This window comes from Amphiura filiformis, chromosome 4 (genome assembly GCF_039555335.1).
Source record: "Amphiura filiformis chromosome 4, Afil_fr2py, whole genome shotgun sequence".
Lineage (NCBI taxonomy): Eukaryota > Metazoa > Echinodermata > Ophiuroidea > Amphilepidida > Amphiuridae > Amphiura > Amphiura filiformis.
The window spans coordinates 77,842,237-77,860,262 of NC_092631.1; the positions used below are offsets into that span (position 1 = coordinate 77,842,237).

The window sequence follows — 18,026 nt, forward strand, 5'->3', positions numbered from 1 at the left end:
CTTTGGTTCATTCTGATGATGCCTACCGACATGATAGGCGAAACTTTCAAAAGTGAGTAAAAGGCGGGTTTTGTTCAAAATATATCTGATAAAATATCTTTAATTATGTCTCTAAAAGCAGAATAATCTCTCTCATGTTGAATACTTGCTTCGTTCAATTTTTCACATGGAAAGTATTGGTCAATCTCTGCTTTTATGCAAATTAACCATCATTTTTAACGTAAGTAGTAAACTTACTTAACCGTCAAATAATCTGATTTTTTTAATAAATCAAACAAATTATGTTTTTGTCCTATATCATGTATTATGAATAGTATCAAATTAACGTTTTGCTTCCGATTCCTTTGTCATGGTAAGCTAATACAGGTCGGACCACTTTCACCATAATGGAGGATCAAGTTTGTTATAATACCACGCACAATTGATTGGTATCTATATAGTAAAATAAATAAAACAAATAATTGTTTAATAATGCTTTTATTTTCTTCATACTTCGTACTTACTTAAAGTCATAATGTGTGATTTGATCCACAGCGACGTCCTCAATGTTTCTTGAATTGCTACTTTTTGCATGTTAAATTATAATGCCCAGTAGCGTACAAATGTATCATTGAATCAGTAACGTATAAATTGTGTGCATATCGCTATTCGTCGTACGTCTTTAATACGCCCAAGCTGCGTGATGCTCCGTGCAATAATACATGTAATTACGATCGGCGAGGTAATATAATACACGCATTGAATGAAATAGCAGTTTACTGCGTATGAGAATCACTTTCAAACAAATTGCATGGTTTATTAATGATTGCAATTGCACCCAGGGGTGTATTGAACAAAAACACCGTCAATTTATGTGTAGGGGTGCGTCTGTTAGAAGAACTATGAGAGAGGATATCTCGCCCAAAAAAAGGGCTGATGAAATACCAAAACTGTGATGCTTTATTTGCAGCAGAATACAAGCTGATATTGAATCACAGTATAATACAATTTTTGGCTATATGTACCACAAGATTGGGACATTTTTGGGAAAATGCTATAAAACTTCGACCCACTTTAACAGTTCAGTAGTACATTGAACTCCTCGAAATGATCACGATAAGGCTGTCAGCCTCCTTCACTGACCAATCACAGATGCTGTTATAAAAGCCTTTGCAAGTCCATACTTTGACCCAGTACTTCTTCTAAACACATCAAAGCAACTGGCCTTATTATACGATAATCCCACATGGCTTACCTTATTGGTTGCATTTTGCATCATTGAAAATGTCCTAATATTCTTAAACGTTTGTGGACCTTTTCTATTGACATAAGTGTGTATTTTAATCAATTTTAGTACAAAATGATATGTAATTCAATAAAATCGCTCACTTTTTGACAAAGTTGGCTCACAGACATATAGATATGATATTAGTAGTTAACCCCTTAGTTACAGATGTTAATTCATTAGCTTAGTCATTTAATTCAATATAATTTAATTTAACATAAACTGCGTTGTCTTTTTTAAAGACAGTTCTTGTTGGCTCGAAATTAAAACGGTTCAATGTAATCAGTGAAAACATTTATAATGTATACATTTTAATGTTCAATTTTAGCATTTTAATGGTGTGTATTTATAATGTTTTTGAATGATGTCTTGAATAAGTGTAATATTTTATTTTCTATCAACAGCAGTTGCTGTATTTTTCCTGCTGTATATTGATACAGTATTTTTTAATGTCTAATAATTTTTTTAATATTGTAAACCACTTTTGTATGTGAATAAAATATACTAAATATACTATAAATACGAATGTATTCTTTATGCAAATCACTCAAGATTACTTTAAATACTTACTTGCTTACCTAATTCTTTTGCGCCACACGTTGTATTTTGATGTTTTTGTGCACTAAATGTAACAAACTTAAACTAGGATAACATACCTGCATTTTATTTCCATATAGAGCTGATCACTCAGTTGATCAATAAAACTTTTTCTCACATTGAATGTAATTTTTTTCTTTTACAAAGTTCACTGTCATAAAAAAGCCCTATATATCCTAACTATTTCCGCCCATTGATTCCTATCTATTGTAGCTACCGCGTGACCTCATTAATGTCCCAGGACCTTTTGATAAATATGATAGGAAGTTTTCTTTACAAACCAACTATTCTGCAGTGCTACATGTAGGTGGGGTAGGAACAATTAAATCTAATACGCTATTTATCTCCTGTCATTACCATACACATAAGACAATCTATAATACAATACCGAGTTCGGGATAAAAAAATCGAACAGTGATGCAATTTTGCAAATTGCATTTTTGCAATGCTAATCATTAACCGAGTTACGCTGCATATTCACCTCATTTTTTTTTCAATTTCAGTGATTAAAGTCCAAGAATAAGCCAAAATAGCCTAAAATAACAATCTAAAACTGAACGCTACAAGCAAAATAATCTGCAGATACAAATAAGATTCCAATTGGCTGATGCAGCAAAGTGACAAATACCGGCAAGTAACACGGTAACTTCACTAAAGTTAAATGAGGAACTAGCCTTTCAATAATTATGAATATAGTTACTTGGAAATGGAGGGAATAATATACTATACCCAGCAAAGTCAGGTGACCTTTTGAGTTGTATAGTACAAATAAATAACAAGTATTTGTATTGAATAGGTGACCCGAAAAAAAAGTTAAACATGTTAAATAAGGTGAATTAATGCCATATAAGGAAATGATATAGCTTATATCGTCGTCATAAACGTTGCATCATAATAGCGTTTATTCCATAAATTTATTGCATAAAAAACGTTTGGTAACACAACACTCAGTGGTCTAGTGGATACGACTCTCGCTTTGAAATAAAGAGGGTCCTTGATCAATTCCCGGAGTTGATTCTTCAGAAATTAATTAATTTGATTTTGTAATTAAAGTAGGGAAAACTCTCTATAATGAAATGACGTTTACTAATTGAACTAGATCAGTTTTACAAATCGACCTCAAGGTGATCTTTGAAATATAATTCGACTGCCCAGAGCCAGAAGTGTGTAAGAAAGAAAAGAACAAAAATGTCAGAATCGGACCTACTTTTTAGGGTCGGTCGGGTAACGCCAATCAAACAATTTGTTTCGGCATGAGTTCCAGATTTGAGTCCTATTTATCAGGAACAGTCTGTAAAGCTCAATGGTTAGAGCGCTCACCCTGCAAGAGAGAGGTCTGGGATTCAAGTCCCCGTACAGTCAGATATGTCCGGAGTTTATTCTCTGGTTTATCTGCCTACATGTTGTGTTTCTTATAATATGATAAAATAAAAAATGATCTAAAGTAATCTGTCGGCAGCGGATTGGAGCATTCATGGATGAGTGTTGTGTTTCACATGTCGGGCAGTATTATGCAGATAAGCACAAATCTGTACGAGACGTGTAAGTAATCAAGTTTGAAGCAAGATATGATGGAGCCATTTTACACTTAACAAAAACCAGAAGTTCCGCAAGGTCCGCATGATCTGATCCTAAAAGATATGCATTGCCGTAATCTATGCGAAAGTAGAAGAGCTCTAATGATGTGATGAGAAAAATCTAGAAACCGACATATGCGCGAGATGTTACGGAGTTGAAATGTGATTGCTTTGCATGGTCCAGAAATATGAGGACACGTAAAAATGTGAGTCTCCAACAAGATACTGAAATTACGAAAAGTATATGAAGAGTGGACATTTTAAGATGATCTGGTGCCATACGTTTGTTATTTTGTGACACTGCAACAAAAACTCTTGGTGTCATTCAACATGATATGAGCATATATCTGTCATATATTTCGTGATACAAGCAGAGGGTTTTGAAAGAGAATTTTCAATTGAATTAGCGTCGCGTCGTATCGAGATAGAGTGGTATTATAATCTGCATATATGTTATGGGATGTGATGTTCTCTGATGCGAACAATAGGATTACTGTAGATCTTGAGGGCCAACAACTGAACCATGTGGGAGACCGTAATCCATGTGGCGAGGCTCTCCCCAAAATAACATCAAATTTAGTTTTTCTTCCAGCAAAATATGATTTATATCACATAGGAATGATAAGTGCGGTTTCTGAAAGACCGATTTCATTAGCCATTTTGTTCACAAGTACATGTATACTATGCTTAGACGTGTCAAACACAGCAGATATGTCCAATAGGACCAGGAACAACTTACAAGCTCATTATCTGATATGTGCTCCTCCATATGGACATTAATACTAAAACCTAACCAAAAACACGTGTTTTTTTTTCAATCAGTTTTGACGCGAAGGATGCAACTGGCTGGTAGTTTTTATTTTATTTGGATCGAAAGACTGTTTTCGGGGCATTTTTCTTCCTTTACTTCCCCCAGTTTTGCCCCTACTTTTGAGGCAAAAACCCTAAATTACACAGTGGATATTCACCACTGTGATAATTTGCGAAATTGTCACCAATGTGTTGCATAAAGTTTGTCAAAAAAATCTATTTAAGTGGAAGCAGAGGGCTCACATATCATTTTTGCAATAGAAATAATGAAATAAAAAAAGAGGGCGACATTAAGTTGTAAATGTTCAGTTTTGAATGTGGGAGGAGCTTTTGAAAAAATGGCTCTTAAATCTGTACATAAATAAACAGCGTGGGTTCATTGGACAAAAAGGAATCTGCGCAGTTGTATTTGTACCGTAAATTTATAACATTTGACCCCAGTGGGGGACATTCAACTTTCTGAGTTAGTACGACTGTTAAAAGCCATATTTTAGGCTCCTCCAATTTTCAAAAAATTTATACATTGCAAGTTCATTCAGCTCTGACAAATGCCAATTGCTGACAAAGTTCTGGAAATACCACGGCAAACCCCAATAGATGTGATAAGTCCGGATATTGTGTCCGCCAACAAAGCGTAATCTCATGGAAAGTACATTTTCTGCCAAACAAGTATTTTACACCATCTTCTGACACACCCCTTTTAATATTCAGCCCGTGTGGTTTATGCTGATGCAGATCCCTTCCAGATTAGTCTTGACACTTCGTGAAGAAATATTCCATGCTTCATATCAAGTCTGTAATAATATATGCCGGCATTTAAGATGCATTATAATACTCTAAGCAGACTAAATGTGCTTACAGAAAAGTTAAAAGCCGAAAGAAAATATAACAATGCTGTGGCGATTGATAAGAAAGCATATAAAAACATATCATACATAATATAAATCTTAAGGTACAAACAACAAGAAACATATCATTTAGGTCCAAAGTATGAACATATTTATATGTGGGCCATTGATGTTGGCACAAACCAGCTTCATATTATAATGATGTCAGAAAATGCTTGACGACTGTTGTATCTTGGGCGCCCACGTGAACATTAAAACCTCAGGCATAACAGTTTTGTTGCTACATAATTTCTAGAATATTGTCAGAGGCTACAATCAGTTTCTACTAGCTCTAGTTATCTCCTCCGACAGCACAATGAGCAAATGAAACTGAGAAAAAACCTGACCCTATTCCGAAACTCCGCATTCATACACGAGTAGACCAAGAAATTCAACCACGAGTTGCACACTGGTAACGTGAAGATAAGAAAGGTTAATACAGGTCGCAATCTTTGTGAAGTTACTGCAATGTAGATATGAGACACAAAGAAAGGCATCCATGATATTGTAAATGCTCCCGTGACGATCAGTGTTGTTCTAGTTGCCTTCCATTCGTTGCAGGAAACCGTAGTTCTTTGACCACTTACTGAAGCTAATTGGGCATTAACTTTTCGCACGGCGCGTCTGGCGATGACAAGTATGTATCCATACATCGAGGTGATTGCCACGACAGGAATGCAGACAAATATGGTAATCGTACTTAAAACAATACGTGCAACACCTGGACTGGCTAGGTCTACCATACAGGTAGCCAGAGCTGGAATATAGTAGACATTATCGAAGGGTTTATCTATTGTCCCTAGCAAGTACATAATACCAGGAAACCCTGGAAATGCTCCTACAAGACTAATGATGACCCTTCGACGTGTGACTAATGTGTAATATCTCAAAGGGTTGACGATGGCGATAAATCTGTCTATCGCCATGAATAATAATATGAGCAATGCGATATCACAGGTGGCTATATAAAGTAATCCCACAATTTTACACAAAATATTCCCGTAAATCCATTCCCTGCTTACGGCTGCGCCAATTGAAAAAAGCGCGTTGAGTAAACCAGTGGTTAGATCTAGTCCAGCTAAGGAGATTAAGTAAATTTTAGTGGATTCATTTGTCTTCTTCAGACCAGGTAATATGACTAGATTTAGAATATTACAAGTTATGATGAAGATCGAGTTGGGAACAATGACAGCAATGTGACCAATTTGCAGAGAATTAACGTCAGTATTGAGGCTCTGTTCTGTGATGTTTTCTTGCTCCATTTCTCCACACCATGTAGACTGTTTCAGATCGATAGCTAGCTGTCCCGAATGACCGTAAAACCTCGATGCTACTAAATATTATTGGTTTGCAGATTTGTTTAAAACGCTTTGACAATCAAATTTAATTTAATTTTAATCAAATCATGTATATAGGTCTATAATGAAAACGCATGTCTATGACAGACGAAGATATTTTTTTATCAAAATCATATATATGTAATTACACCGCGTGCCAATATCAATCAAATATGTGCAAACGAGCCATGTATAAATTGGAACACTATTAAATTAACGTCAGCGAATAATTACTAGACAAAAATAGGCAACTCAACTCAAACAATACAATAGTGAAATTTACATTGATTCAATTTTGACTAACATGCGCAAGACTTGTACTCGAATTAAAATACCAATATGAGTTGCATGAATGGTATTCAGAAGTAACCATATATTCAATTGTTGTTATTGCGAAAGATGAAATATTGTTTGAATGTAGTAAATTATGCAAGGAATGCTGACGCCTTGCGTGTGTATTCTCAACTATAAAAATAACGTAATTTCAGTAGCTCTTATACTAAGACAACTAAGGGAATGTAATCCCTCACTGATCTCCAGTTATCCTTGCATTTTTATTGGTTCTCCGTTGTAGATACATAAACTTCAATCAATCATATTGACTTTATAAAGAGCGTTTTTAGTATCTTACGTTTTGTTTAAAATGAATTGTTTGACATATCACCAGGGCAGTACCGACAGCAGCATACAACCGACACCTTCTCCTACATTGGTGGCGCTCAAACTGTTCCAGATGCCCAAGACTGTCTGTCAAGAATCTACAGCGCGCTCATCAGCACATAAAATTGAGCTGTGCCTTTGAAGGTCGTTTGGGAGGCGTATGATTCTTATCGGAGTCAGAGAAAGAAAGAAAGAAACAAACAGAGAAAGAAACAAACAAACAAACAAAGGAAAAAAGAAATAATGGATTAATAAATGATTGAAAGAGAAGAAGAATGAATTAATGAAAGAATGAAAGGAAAGAAGCTCCTACCAAACATCGGCAAACGGTGGTTTTGTTTTTATAAAGTCCTAAAAAGAAATAAAGCGAGTGCGTGTGATTAATTATATATCTCTAATGTGTTTGACTTATCGGTCTTTCGTGTGATGTGGTCATAGCGTTGCTAAGTGTTTTAATTACCTTACATGACTTAGCAGGCTAGTAATTGATTGCATGTTACATACACAGAAAGGGCGTGTTACTACTAAAACGTTTCTATGAAAATTAAACCCATGTTCTGTCTTGTTCTCTAAAAGATCAATGTTCATCACAGATTTGCAAATTGTGTAACCTGACATTATTCACCAGTCGACAGGGAAGATGTTATTGACCTGGATTGTTTATTGTTCATTTAGAAAGTAAATCCATTATGATTCGTCAAAAAGCGATTGCTTGTCGCTGGTAATTGCGCTATAATAATAAGCTACAGCATCATCAAATAAGATGTCATTCATTATGCATGCAATTAGTCTATTCGTTGACGTAAATGCGCGGGTGACCAACGAATGTCGTGTGTTCTAATTATATTCACTTTCAACTCAGATTGCGACATCAAAGAACAAGGACTTTTCTGCTGGCTTGAATAAAAATAGGTCGAAACGATTATCTGCAGTACGAAGTACATGCCTCAGATTTAATAAAGATCACCGTAGTTTTGTTATCCTCAGACAATGTATGATCCGATTGTAAACGGTGTGTCCACGGACACTTTCCGTATTATCCGTACTATATTATATAGCATCATTGCGATCATTATTATAATTGGCAACTCTTTCGTCTTGATGACTCTTCGTAAGGTACGCATGCAAACCACCGTTGCAAAAATGTACTTATATTCCCTCACAATGGCAGACCTTTGTACTGGCGTGTTCCTGGGGATTCCACTTACAATCTCGTCCGCACTAGACCGATGGATCTTCGGTGATATCATGTGTGCAGCTGGTGCCTTTATGAGAATATTCTTCAACATTGCAGCGCTTTTGTCACTGTTTGCTGTGACTGTGGACAGATTTTTAGCCATCGCTTACCCATTGCGTTATCCAGCGTTAATGACTCGAAAGAAAGCGATTGTCATTCTGACTTTGATCTGGACTACTGGTGCGTTTATTGCTTTACTTTACGGCCCAATACTAACCCGAACTCCAGTTTACCATCCGCAATCTGTGTCTTGTATCTTCGCCAGCATGAATCCAGAGAAGATTGATATGTCCATCATCATATGCGTCACTGTGTTTGTACTTTCCCCGTTCATTACAACCATCATTCTCTACTCAAGAATTTACTGCATTACCAGGAGACACACAAAATTTATGTCCCGATTTGTTGCACCTAGAAATAAACAAGTCAACAGAAATATGAAGTTTGTCAAGACATTCACCTTAGTTATTGTGTGTTTTAGTATTGCTTGGCTTCCTTCTGTGATCATTCGCTTCATGCAACAATTATCTGACATTGTCATTCCCTCTCAGTTGTATATGTTATCTGAAATTCTGATCATCAGCAATAGTGGAGTAAACATATTCATCTATTACTGGAGAAATCAAGATTTCAAAAAGGCAGCTGTGCAGAAGTTGAGATCCCTGGTGTCGTTTGAGTCAATGTCATTTCAGAAGGTAAATCTTAGCAGTGGATCGAGCCGATCAAATCGCAGTGCTTGTAGTGTCACAAACTCACATCAGGTTTCTAAGTGAGAACGAAAATGTTGTTGGTTTATATCGCATTTGCCTCAACATGATTATAATTATTCTTCTGCCGTTCACTGCAGATCGACCTGGGAACATGTAGTAATTTTCTCCATGTGGATGTCTCTACTTTCCTGGGATTGGTCTCAAGAACAAGGGACTCGGGCTGTATACTGCACACTTTGATATCCTTTTGAACAGATGTTAACATAATAATTAAAAGAGTGAAATTCCATAGCCGTGGAGTGGCTACTTCCTGGCTTGATCGGCAATCGACGTTTTTTAAGGACGTGTACAGAAGCAAGTTGTTGTTTGCTGTATCAAGCCCATATTATAAATCCTGTTCCATCAATCTAACATTCTACTGCACTGCCCCCGACTTGGGACGGGCGATGGTGGGTTGAGCCCTCTCCAGTGCAGCAACTGTTGACATCAGGGAATCACATTACAGTAGTGGCTACTCCCTTCTTGCAGACCAGGAACTGTTGGTATAAGGTGTTGAAACCAACGTGCCAAGCCATCACCCCTTAGTATACCAAGCAAACCCTTTTTTATGGATCTGCAGGGCAGGACTTGCACCGCTGGAACATATTGATGTGTGCAAGTTCCATTAGAGGTTAGGCTGGTCACAGAATCCTGGTCCTATGTAGGAAAGTAAAGCTTGGTCATTTATTAAATTTCAGGCAGGTCTAGTGGTTCACCAATTCCCAGTTATAAATAAATTTTAAGTAACAATACACATAATAGCAAGAGTAATAAATAATTACTTCATGCACTATCTTATTTAAAGTAACACTCTTAATTACATAGCTGCAAAAACCTGTAATCCTAATAAATTTACACTGTAAATCTAGTGTGTGTTTAGGTTCTAAATGTCAAGCTGTACCACTTTATAAACACATAAAAATAATTATTGTACAGTTTTATAGTCATTATTATTATCATTGGCAACTGCTTCGTGCTGATCATTCTCCCCAAAGTACCGATGCAAACCATTGCTAAGTTATATTTGTATTCTCGTTACAATAGCAGATTTCTGCACGGGATTGATAAGCGTTCCTCTAGTTATTACGTCAGCCTTTGACAGGTGGATCTTTGGGTAGATCATGTAAACTGTCGCTACCTTTCCTTAACGTTGCCGCCCTTGTACATGTTTTATGCCTCTTCGTCGTTACATTGCATTGATGTTTAGTCAATTCATACCCACTACGTTACCCAGCATTGGCCAGCATGGGCATTACATTAGGCAACTGGAAGAAATCAATTTGTCTGTTGTTTTAATCTGGAGTATCGCTGTATTCTGTTCATTCCTCTATGGATCTATTGTATAATACGGAAGTAACTAAGGGCCATGCGGGTTGCTTTGTAGCGCAAGAAGTCAGTATCTTGTGATCACAAATGCCGACTTCTTGTGTTCCTGACTTAGCCAGTTTGAAATAAAGACAAAGTAAAGATATCAAAATAAAGAAATAGTTAAGACAACTCAGGATCTCAAGAACTCATGAAATCTGTTCAATTTTTACGGCGTTGGTATTTTAATTGTAAGCACATCCACGTTAGTTATCTCGAGATCCTATTTTCTTGACTTAAAGTCAGGAACACCAGGAGTCCTGACTTCCTGACTTCAAGTCAGGAACACAGGATCACGAGATCCTGACTTCATGACTTTAAAGTCAGGAACTCGTGAACACAAGCCGCGCTTGAGTTCACTACTTCCTGACTTTGAACTCAGGAACACAAGAACTCAAGCGCCGCTTGAGTTCACGACTTCCTGACTTTGAACTCAGGAACACAAGAACTCAAGCGCCGCTTGTGTTCACGACTTCCTGACTTTGAACTCAGGAACACAAGAACTCAAGCGCCGCTTGTGTTCACGACTTCCTGACTTTGAACTCAGGAAGTCACGAACACAAGAACTCAAGCACGGCTCGAGTTCGCGAGTTTGTGACTTTAGCACGCGTGTTGCTAGCGCCATCATTTGATATTATATGGATGCATTTAGGCTCTCTCAGCTGGTAGGTGACACCGAACTAAACTTGTCATATACTAGAATGGGAGTGCAACTAGGATTGATATCAAATATTTTGTAATAAAATTAGCACAAAAAATACATAAAATAGACACATTTACCGACATACTTGCCCGGTATTTTGATTTAAAGAATGAACGAAAAATGAACGAAAGTGATCCTGAAATGATCGTTTGCAGTCTCGAATATCGCCCAAATTCGTTGCTGTGATGATGTGTCTAGTATTATCAGGTAATGATGATGATGATGTTAATGATCACAGTGATGATGATGATGATGATGATGATGATGATGATGATGATGATGATAATGGATAATACTGATGATGTCAGATGATGGTGGTGATGAAAAAAGATGATGATGGCAGTGATGAGGGATTTCAGTAATTTTAACTATGCAATCTTCACTCCCCCTCCTCACAGTCCAGTCAATGTTGTTTTGATACTGAGACAGGGACGGACAATAATAGTGTTGGCTCCAACAATAATTGGGGGGGGGGGAGGGGGTGACCGGGTGGTTGCAAGCAATATGAAACGCTAATGTTTGCCAATTTGAACAAAGAGCACGTGTCATGTCATCTACCCTGCTCACCTATGATTTTGCATACACATTATACTATCATTTGCTACCAGCCAAAAAAGACATAATTTCCAAAGACACAGTTCAGTGACCTCGAGGCCTCCATTCAACAAGAAAGTTAACCTGACGTTGTGGAGTATGATGTGTTATATCCAATGCGTTCACAGGTCAATTTATGAGTGTACAAACATTGTAAGGTCAACCTGACTATGTCTTCTTAATTCGAACAGCATGTAATATATATATTTTCTTCAAGGCCAACCTGACTTTTACCATGCATAAAAGCAAGGAGCCAAGAGGTCAAATTTGTCCATCTTAAAATAGAATATAAATATACACGTAGTATATATGCCAGGCATGTTTATTTCTCTTTATCATTTGTGTATTGATTATCATCATCATCATCATTATCGTCGTCGTCGTCGTCGACCATCATTACCTGATTATTAGACACACCACCAGTCCTCAGAGAAAATTAATTTATACATATTTAAAATCATGTTTTATTACAACGTTTCTAATTGCAATTACAAACACAACTGCTAAATTAACAATGATTAAGCTAAAATGAAAAAAATAGATTAAATAAATAATTAATAAGTGATATCCGAGTATATGACGAGTTTAGTTCGGTGTCACCTACCAGCTGAGAGAGCCTAAATGCATCCATATAATATCAAATGATGGCGCTAGCAACACACGTGCTAAAGTCACAAACTCACGAACTCAAGCCGTGCTTGAGTTCTTGTGTTCGTGACTTCCTGAGTTCAAAGTCAGGAAGTCGTGAACACAAGCGGCGCTTGAGTTCTTGTGTTCCTGAGTTCAAAGTCAGGAAGTCGTGAACACAAGCGGCGCTTGAGTTCTTGTGTTCCTGAGTTCAAAGTCAGGAAGTCGTGAACTCAAGCGGCGCTTGAGTTCTTGTGTTCCTGAGTTCAAAGTCAGGAAGTCGTGAACTCAAGCGCGGCTTGTGTTCACGAGTTCCTGACTTTAAAGTCGTGAAGTCAGGAACTCAAGAACTCAAGCGCGGCTTGAGTTCACGAGTTCCTGACTTTAAAGTCATGAAGTCAGGATCTCGTGATCCTGTGTTCCTGACTTGAAGTCAGGAAGTCAGGAACTCAAGCGTGGCTTGAGTTCATGAGTTCCTGACTTTAAGTCAAGAAAATAGGATCTCGAGATAACTAACGTGGATGTGCTTACAATTAAAATACCAACGCCGTAAAAATTGAACAGATTTCATGAGTTCTTGAGATCCTGAGTTGTCTTAACTATTTCTTTATTTTGATATCTTTACCTTGTCTTTATTTCAAACTGGCTAAGTCAGGAACACAAGAAGTCGGGATTTGTGATCACAAGATCCTGACTTCTTGCGTTACAAAGCGAACCCACATGGCCCTTAGTTACTTCCGTAATTGTAAGACGAACTCCGACTTACCTTCAAAAATTTGGGTTCTGTTTCTTCAGTCTTACAAATCCGGACACGATTGATTACACCATCTTAATTTGTCTCACCGTGTTTATTCTGTCTGCATTCACCACGCCAGTATACACCCATTGTATTCTAGAATGTATTGTATCATCAAATAAACAAAAATATGACATTTTTCAAAACATTTGCGTTAGTAATAATGGGCCTGTGTGTTTTGGTAGTGCGTGGTTACCAACTCCAACTGTCGAACATCGTTTCGTAGAACAATTATCCGATATAGAAGTGCCTACTCAATTTGTGATGGTTGGAGAAGTTTTGATTCTCAGCAACAGTGCATTGAACGTATTTATCTATGGTTGAGAAATAAACACTTTTTAAAGGAGCTGCTCTGCAGAGAGTGAGATTGTTTAAGTTAAACGGATTACAAAATTATTGAGTCCATGAATCTTTTTGGAATAATTAATGATTGACTAACGACATTTAAGAAGCTGTTTGGTGCAAAGTGTCTCATCAGCATACGACCCAATTAAAAAACATCCAAAAGCCTTGCTCCGGCTACTATACGGCAAACACTGTTAAGCATGCCCATGAAGGAGTGGCGCCTCGGCTTTCAATATTTGTAACACCATTACGACAGGACCTGTTAAGCCCAGTCTTCATTAGATTCTCCCCCATATTCCATTGAGGCCATCGTGTACTAATTCCAGTACACTAACACTTATTTTACGGGCAGGAGTTCCCTCAACACGAATGCATGATACGCGTTGTCCGAACCGTGCGAACGTGAGAAAATCATTGGCGGAAATAGCTAGTATAGACATGATAGAGGGGAATAAGCTGGATGTCAGCCAATGTGAACTTGGAGTAAAGGTCCAAGCATTATTCTAAAAAGGAGTAAAATTAGACGATTTTGTCAAACAAATACCTCTATAATAAGTTTGTTACCTCTATCATTTGAAATGTAAAATGATGAAATGTTCCTACATATTTTAAAGAGCAAGAACTCGTCTAAATGTATGTAGTAGTTTTGTTGTTGTATGTAGTAAAATGCTATGTTGACACTGATACCATTTGTGGAAGCATGTAGCCATTTATACCAGATGTCACCACACCTTAATGGAATGCTACATCTTCTTAATGATAAACAAAAAGCATGTTTACATTATTATCACTTAGATTTTAGTCATGGATGGCTAATAACGCGGATGTGTTTTAATTAGATTGATTGTTAAACATTAACTTTCAGAGTAAACTTAGGTGACGAATCAACGGATATAAAATGCCATTAGTATAGTAAAGTAAAGATATTGTGGGGTTGATCGACGGTAATTGAAATTGTAATTTATTAACAAACGAATGATCTATATTACGTCACATTGAAAACTTCTCCTCACCTCAAGTATAACACGAACTACACGAGACGAATAGCGATTTTGGTGCACCATAAATCGTTCAGGACAAGGTTTTTTAACTTTAAAATACTGCTTTCCAATACATAAATCCGCAAATTGTATTATTTGTGCATTTTTCTCTTAACCTTGCCGAAGTAACGTTTCCAAAAGTAGTCAAACATTCGAGACGATTGAAACATGGACACTGTGCAACAAGCGAAGGAGTGAAGGATTTTCCTTTGTTCAGATGTTGTTAGACCCGTCGATTTCTCACAGTTGAAATACCAGGAAGGAGTACTCATAACCATCTTGCATTTAACTAGTAGAAAGTAACACTTAAAATGCATGATCCCGTAGATGAAGAAGGTGTTACTGAGCAATACTATAAGATACTTCGTACTTGTGTGTATATCATCATTGGTGTCATCATTATCGCCAGCAACTCATTCGTCCTTATCGTTCTGCCACATGTCCATACCTATTCTACACAAGTGACAAAAATGTACCTGTATTCCCTTACCATTGCCGACTTTTGTACAGGTATCTTCTTGTGTATTCCAATGATTGTTTCTTCTGCGGTAGATGAGTGGATATTTGGTGATTTTTGGTGTTATGTAAGCGCATTAATTAAAGTGTTGCTTAACATTGGAGGGCTTTTATCTCTGCTGGCTGTGACAGTAGATCGATTTCTGCACATAGTGTATCCACTTCGTTATCCAGTCTTCATGAATCGTAAAAAGGGGGCAGTGGTATTGACATCATTATGGATCACCGCTTTGTTTTTTACATTTGTGTATGGACCTATTCTCGATCGTGCAGCCGTTTACACGACACAAACTCTTATCTGTACATTTCACAGCAGAATTGCCGAAGATGAGATTGATTTGACTATCCTGCTCTGTTTTAGTATATTTGTTCTTATACCGTTTATCATTACCATAGCTCTGTATTCAAAAATATACTGTCTTGTGAAGAAACACGCAGCATTTGAAACTCAATACGAAGGAAATCGGACAAAAGTAAACGTTAAATTCATCAAGACGTTTCTGTTGGTTGTGTTATGTTTTGGCATTGCGTGGCTGCCTAGTGTTGTGATTCAATTCATGGACCAACTTTCTGATGTTATCTTTCCTACACAGGTCTTAATGCTGTCAGAGATTCTAGTACTTTGTAATAGCGGCATTAATGTATTCGTTTACTTCTGGCGTAATAGGGATTTTAGAAAAGCTGCGAAAGACAAGTGTTTAGTTTTCATCTGTAAGAAGGCCTCTTCGTTAACCGAATTTAACTTACTACATTTATAATTTGACTCTTCCAGCGGGTTCAAAGCGCAAAAGCAACAGAAAAAGAACAGTAAAAATTAACAAAAACTACAAACATTTGAATATTATGTAAAAAGGATGTTGTGAACATAGATTTGAATGATTCAAGAGTAACAGCACTCCATATAATGAACAGGTACGGTATTCCACAAACGTGGAGCTGCCATGTCGAAGCTTCTATGTCCAGTCCCCTTCTTGGAAAGAGGGCAGGACAATCCTATCAGTCGAGAGAGTCTTCGCCTTATGAGATGTTATTATACGGTATTGGGACTTGTCTCAACAACAAGGTGATCTGGGATGCAACACGCACACTTAGATAGCATTAGGCAAAATGTGTTTTTGTAACGTGGTGTTGAACGTCACACACTACCGAACAGTTATTTACATATACATTTACACATGTAGTAAGCATGATGAGACAGTAATCATGGAACCAATAAATCAAAGAGGTGATATATTGGTAATACTGTATTATGTTTCACAAAATAATCCACATCACGATAAAATATCCGAATGAGGAGCTTACGTTACCGCTTTTTGTCAAATTCCGGGTGTGAAATATGCAAATTTCTTTTCGCTGGTTTGGTTTTAACTGTCTTTCTTAATTACAAACACGACATGATCAATATGCTGGTATAATTTTTATTTGCACGGTGTGTTGGTAATAAATGTCAAGAAACCATTATGTAGGCTTTGCATTTCAAGTACCGATGCAATAAACCATTGCTAAGTTGTATTTGTATTCTCTTACAATAGCAGATTTGTGCACAGGATTGATTGGTGTTCCTCTCTTTATTACTTCAGCCTTTGACCGATGGATATTTGGTGAGGTCATGTGTACTATCGTTGCCTTTATGCGCATATTCTTTAATGTTGGTGAACTTTTATCCCTTCTCGTCGTAACTGTGGATCGAATTTTAGTTATTTCTTATCCTTTACGTTACCCAGCATGGGCAACTCGAAAGAAAGTAGTTTATCTTTTGGTTTTAATCTGGAGTACCGTGCATTTTTTTCATCGCTCTTTGGACCTATTTTAAGGCGACCTTCGACTTACCTTCCGAAATTTGCGTTTAGTTTCTTCGCTTTTACAAATCCGGACAAAATTGATTACACAATCTTAACTTGTGCTGCCGTGTTTATTCTGTCTCCATTCATTATCACCATTATTCTTTATTCCAAAATATATTGTATCGCCAAGAAACACATGGAATTTGTGTCTAAATTTGCAGCGGCAGCCGGGAATAATCAAGTAAAGAAAAACATGATTTTTTTCAAAACATTTGCGTTAGTAATTGTGTGTTTTGGTATAGCGTGGATACCAAGTTTCGCGTATCATTTCGTAGAGCAGCTGTCCGATATAGAAGTCCCTGCTCAATTTGTGATGCTTGCAGAGATTTTGATCCTCAGCAACAGTGGCGTGAACGTATTTATCTATTTCGGGAGAAATAAAGACTTTAAAAGGGCTGATCTGCAGAGAATGAGATCCTGTACGAGTCCTTGAGGTTAAGATTGGGTTTATGAATCAAACTGTATAAGTACCACACTTCGGGAGCAGTAACTTCGGGAGCAAGACATTAAAAATAAGGTCAATAGAATCTCAGAAGCTTTATGCAGCATAAGTTGTCATTTGATATGATAAGATTTTATCCACACAAATATAACATTAATATATATAAACAACAAGAGAAGTGGGGATCCATGGCAGCCATAAAAAGAAACAAGCCCAAAGCAAGAAATGTCTACATTCAATTTAAACACACAGGTGAATATGCATCCGATAATAAGCTTAGCACAATCAAACATTAGGCCGAAATTTGATTTTTTACTCTATCACTGCGCGACATGCGGTTGACCAATAAGGTAGTGGTGCTTCTCTAAACGGAACATAAATCGCTCTACCCCATTAGGTAAAAACCAATCGCTGTCGCTCAGCGATGTAGAATAAATTAAGCTATATGTTATTCCCCTCTTTTTAATCCCCTGATTGTTAGTTTATGAACAAAAGAGAAAAGAAAACTCATTACTTGAAACGAGCGAATGTTCTTCTGAGTAATGCCGTTTTCATCCTCCACTTCTTTCTCCTGCCACTCTCTCTCTCTCTCTCTCTCATCTCTCTCTTTCACTCTCTCTCTCCCTCTCTCCTAAA

General features: G+C 37.1%; 1 protein-coding gene across 1 annotated transcript; it reads left to right on the plus strand.

Moving 5' to 3' along the window:
• The first annotated feature begins 8,296 nt into the window (after nt 1–8,296).
• On the plus strand, nt 8,297–9,142 carry LOC140150391 (alpha-1A adrenergic receptor-like). The gene has a single exon (XM_072172402.1). The coding sequence runs from the start codon at nt 8,297–8,299 to the stop codon at nt 9,140–9,142; it is 846 nt and encodes a 281-aa protein (XP_072028503.1).
• Nucleotides 9,143–18,026: the final 8,884 nt, after the last annotated feature.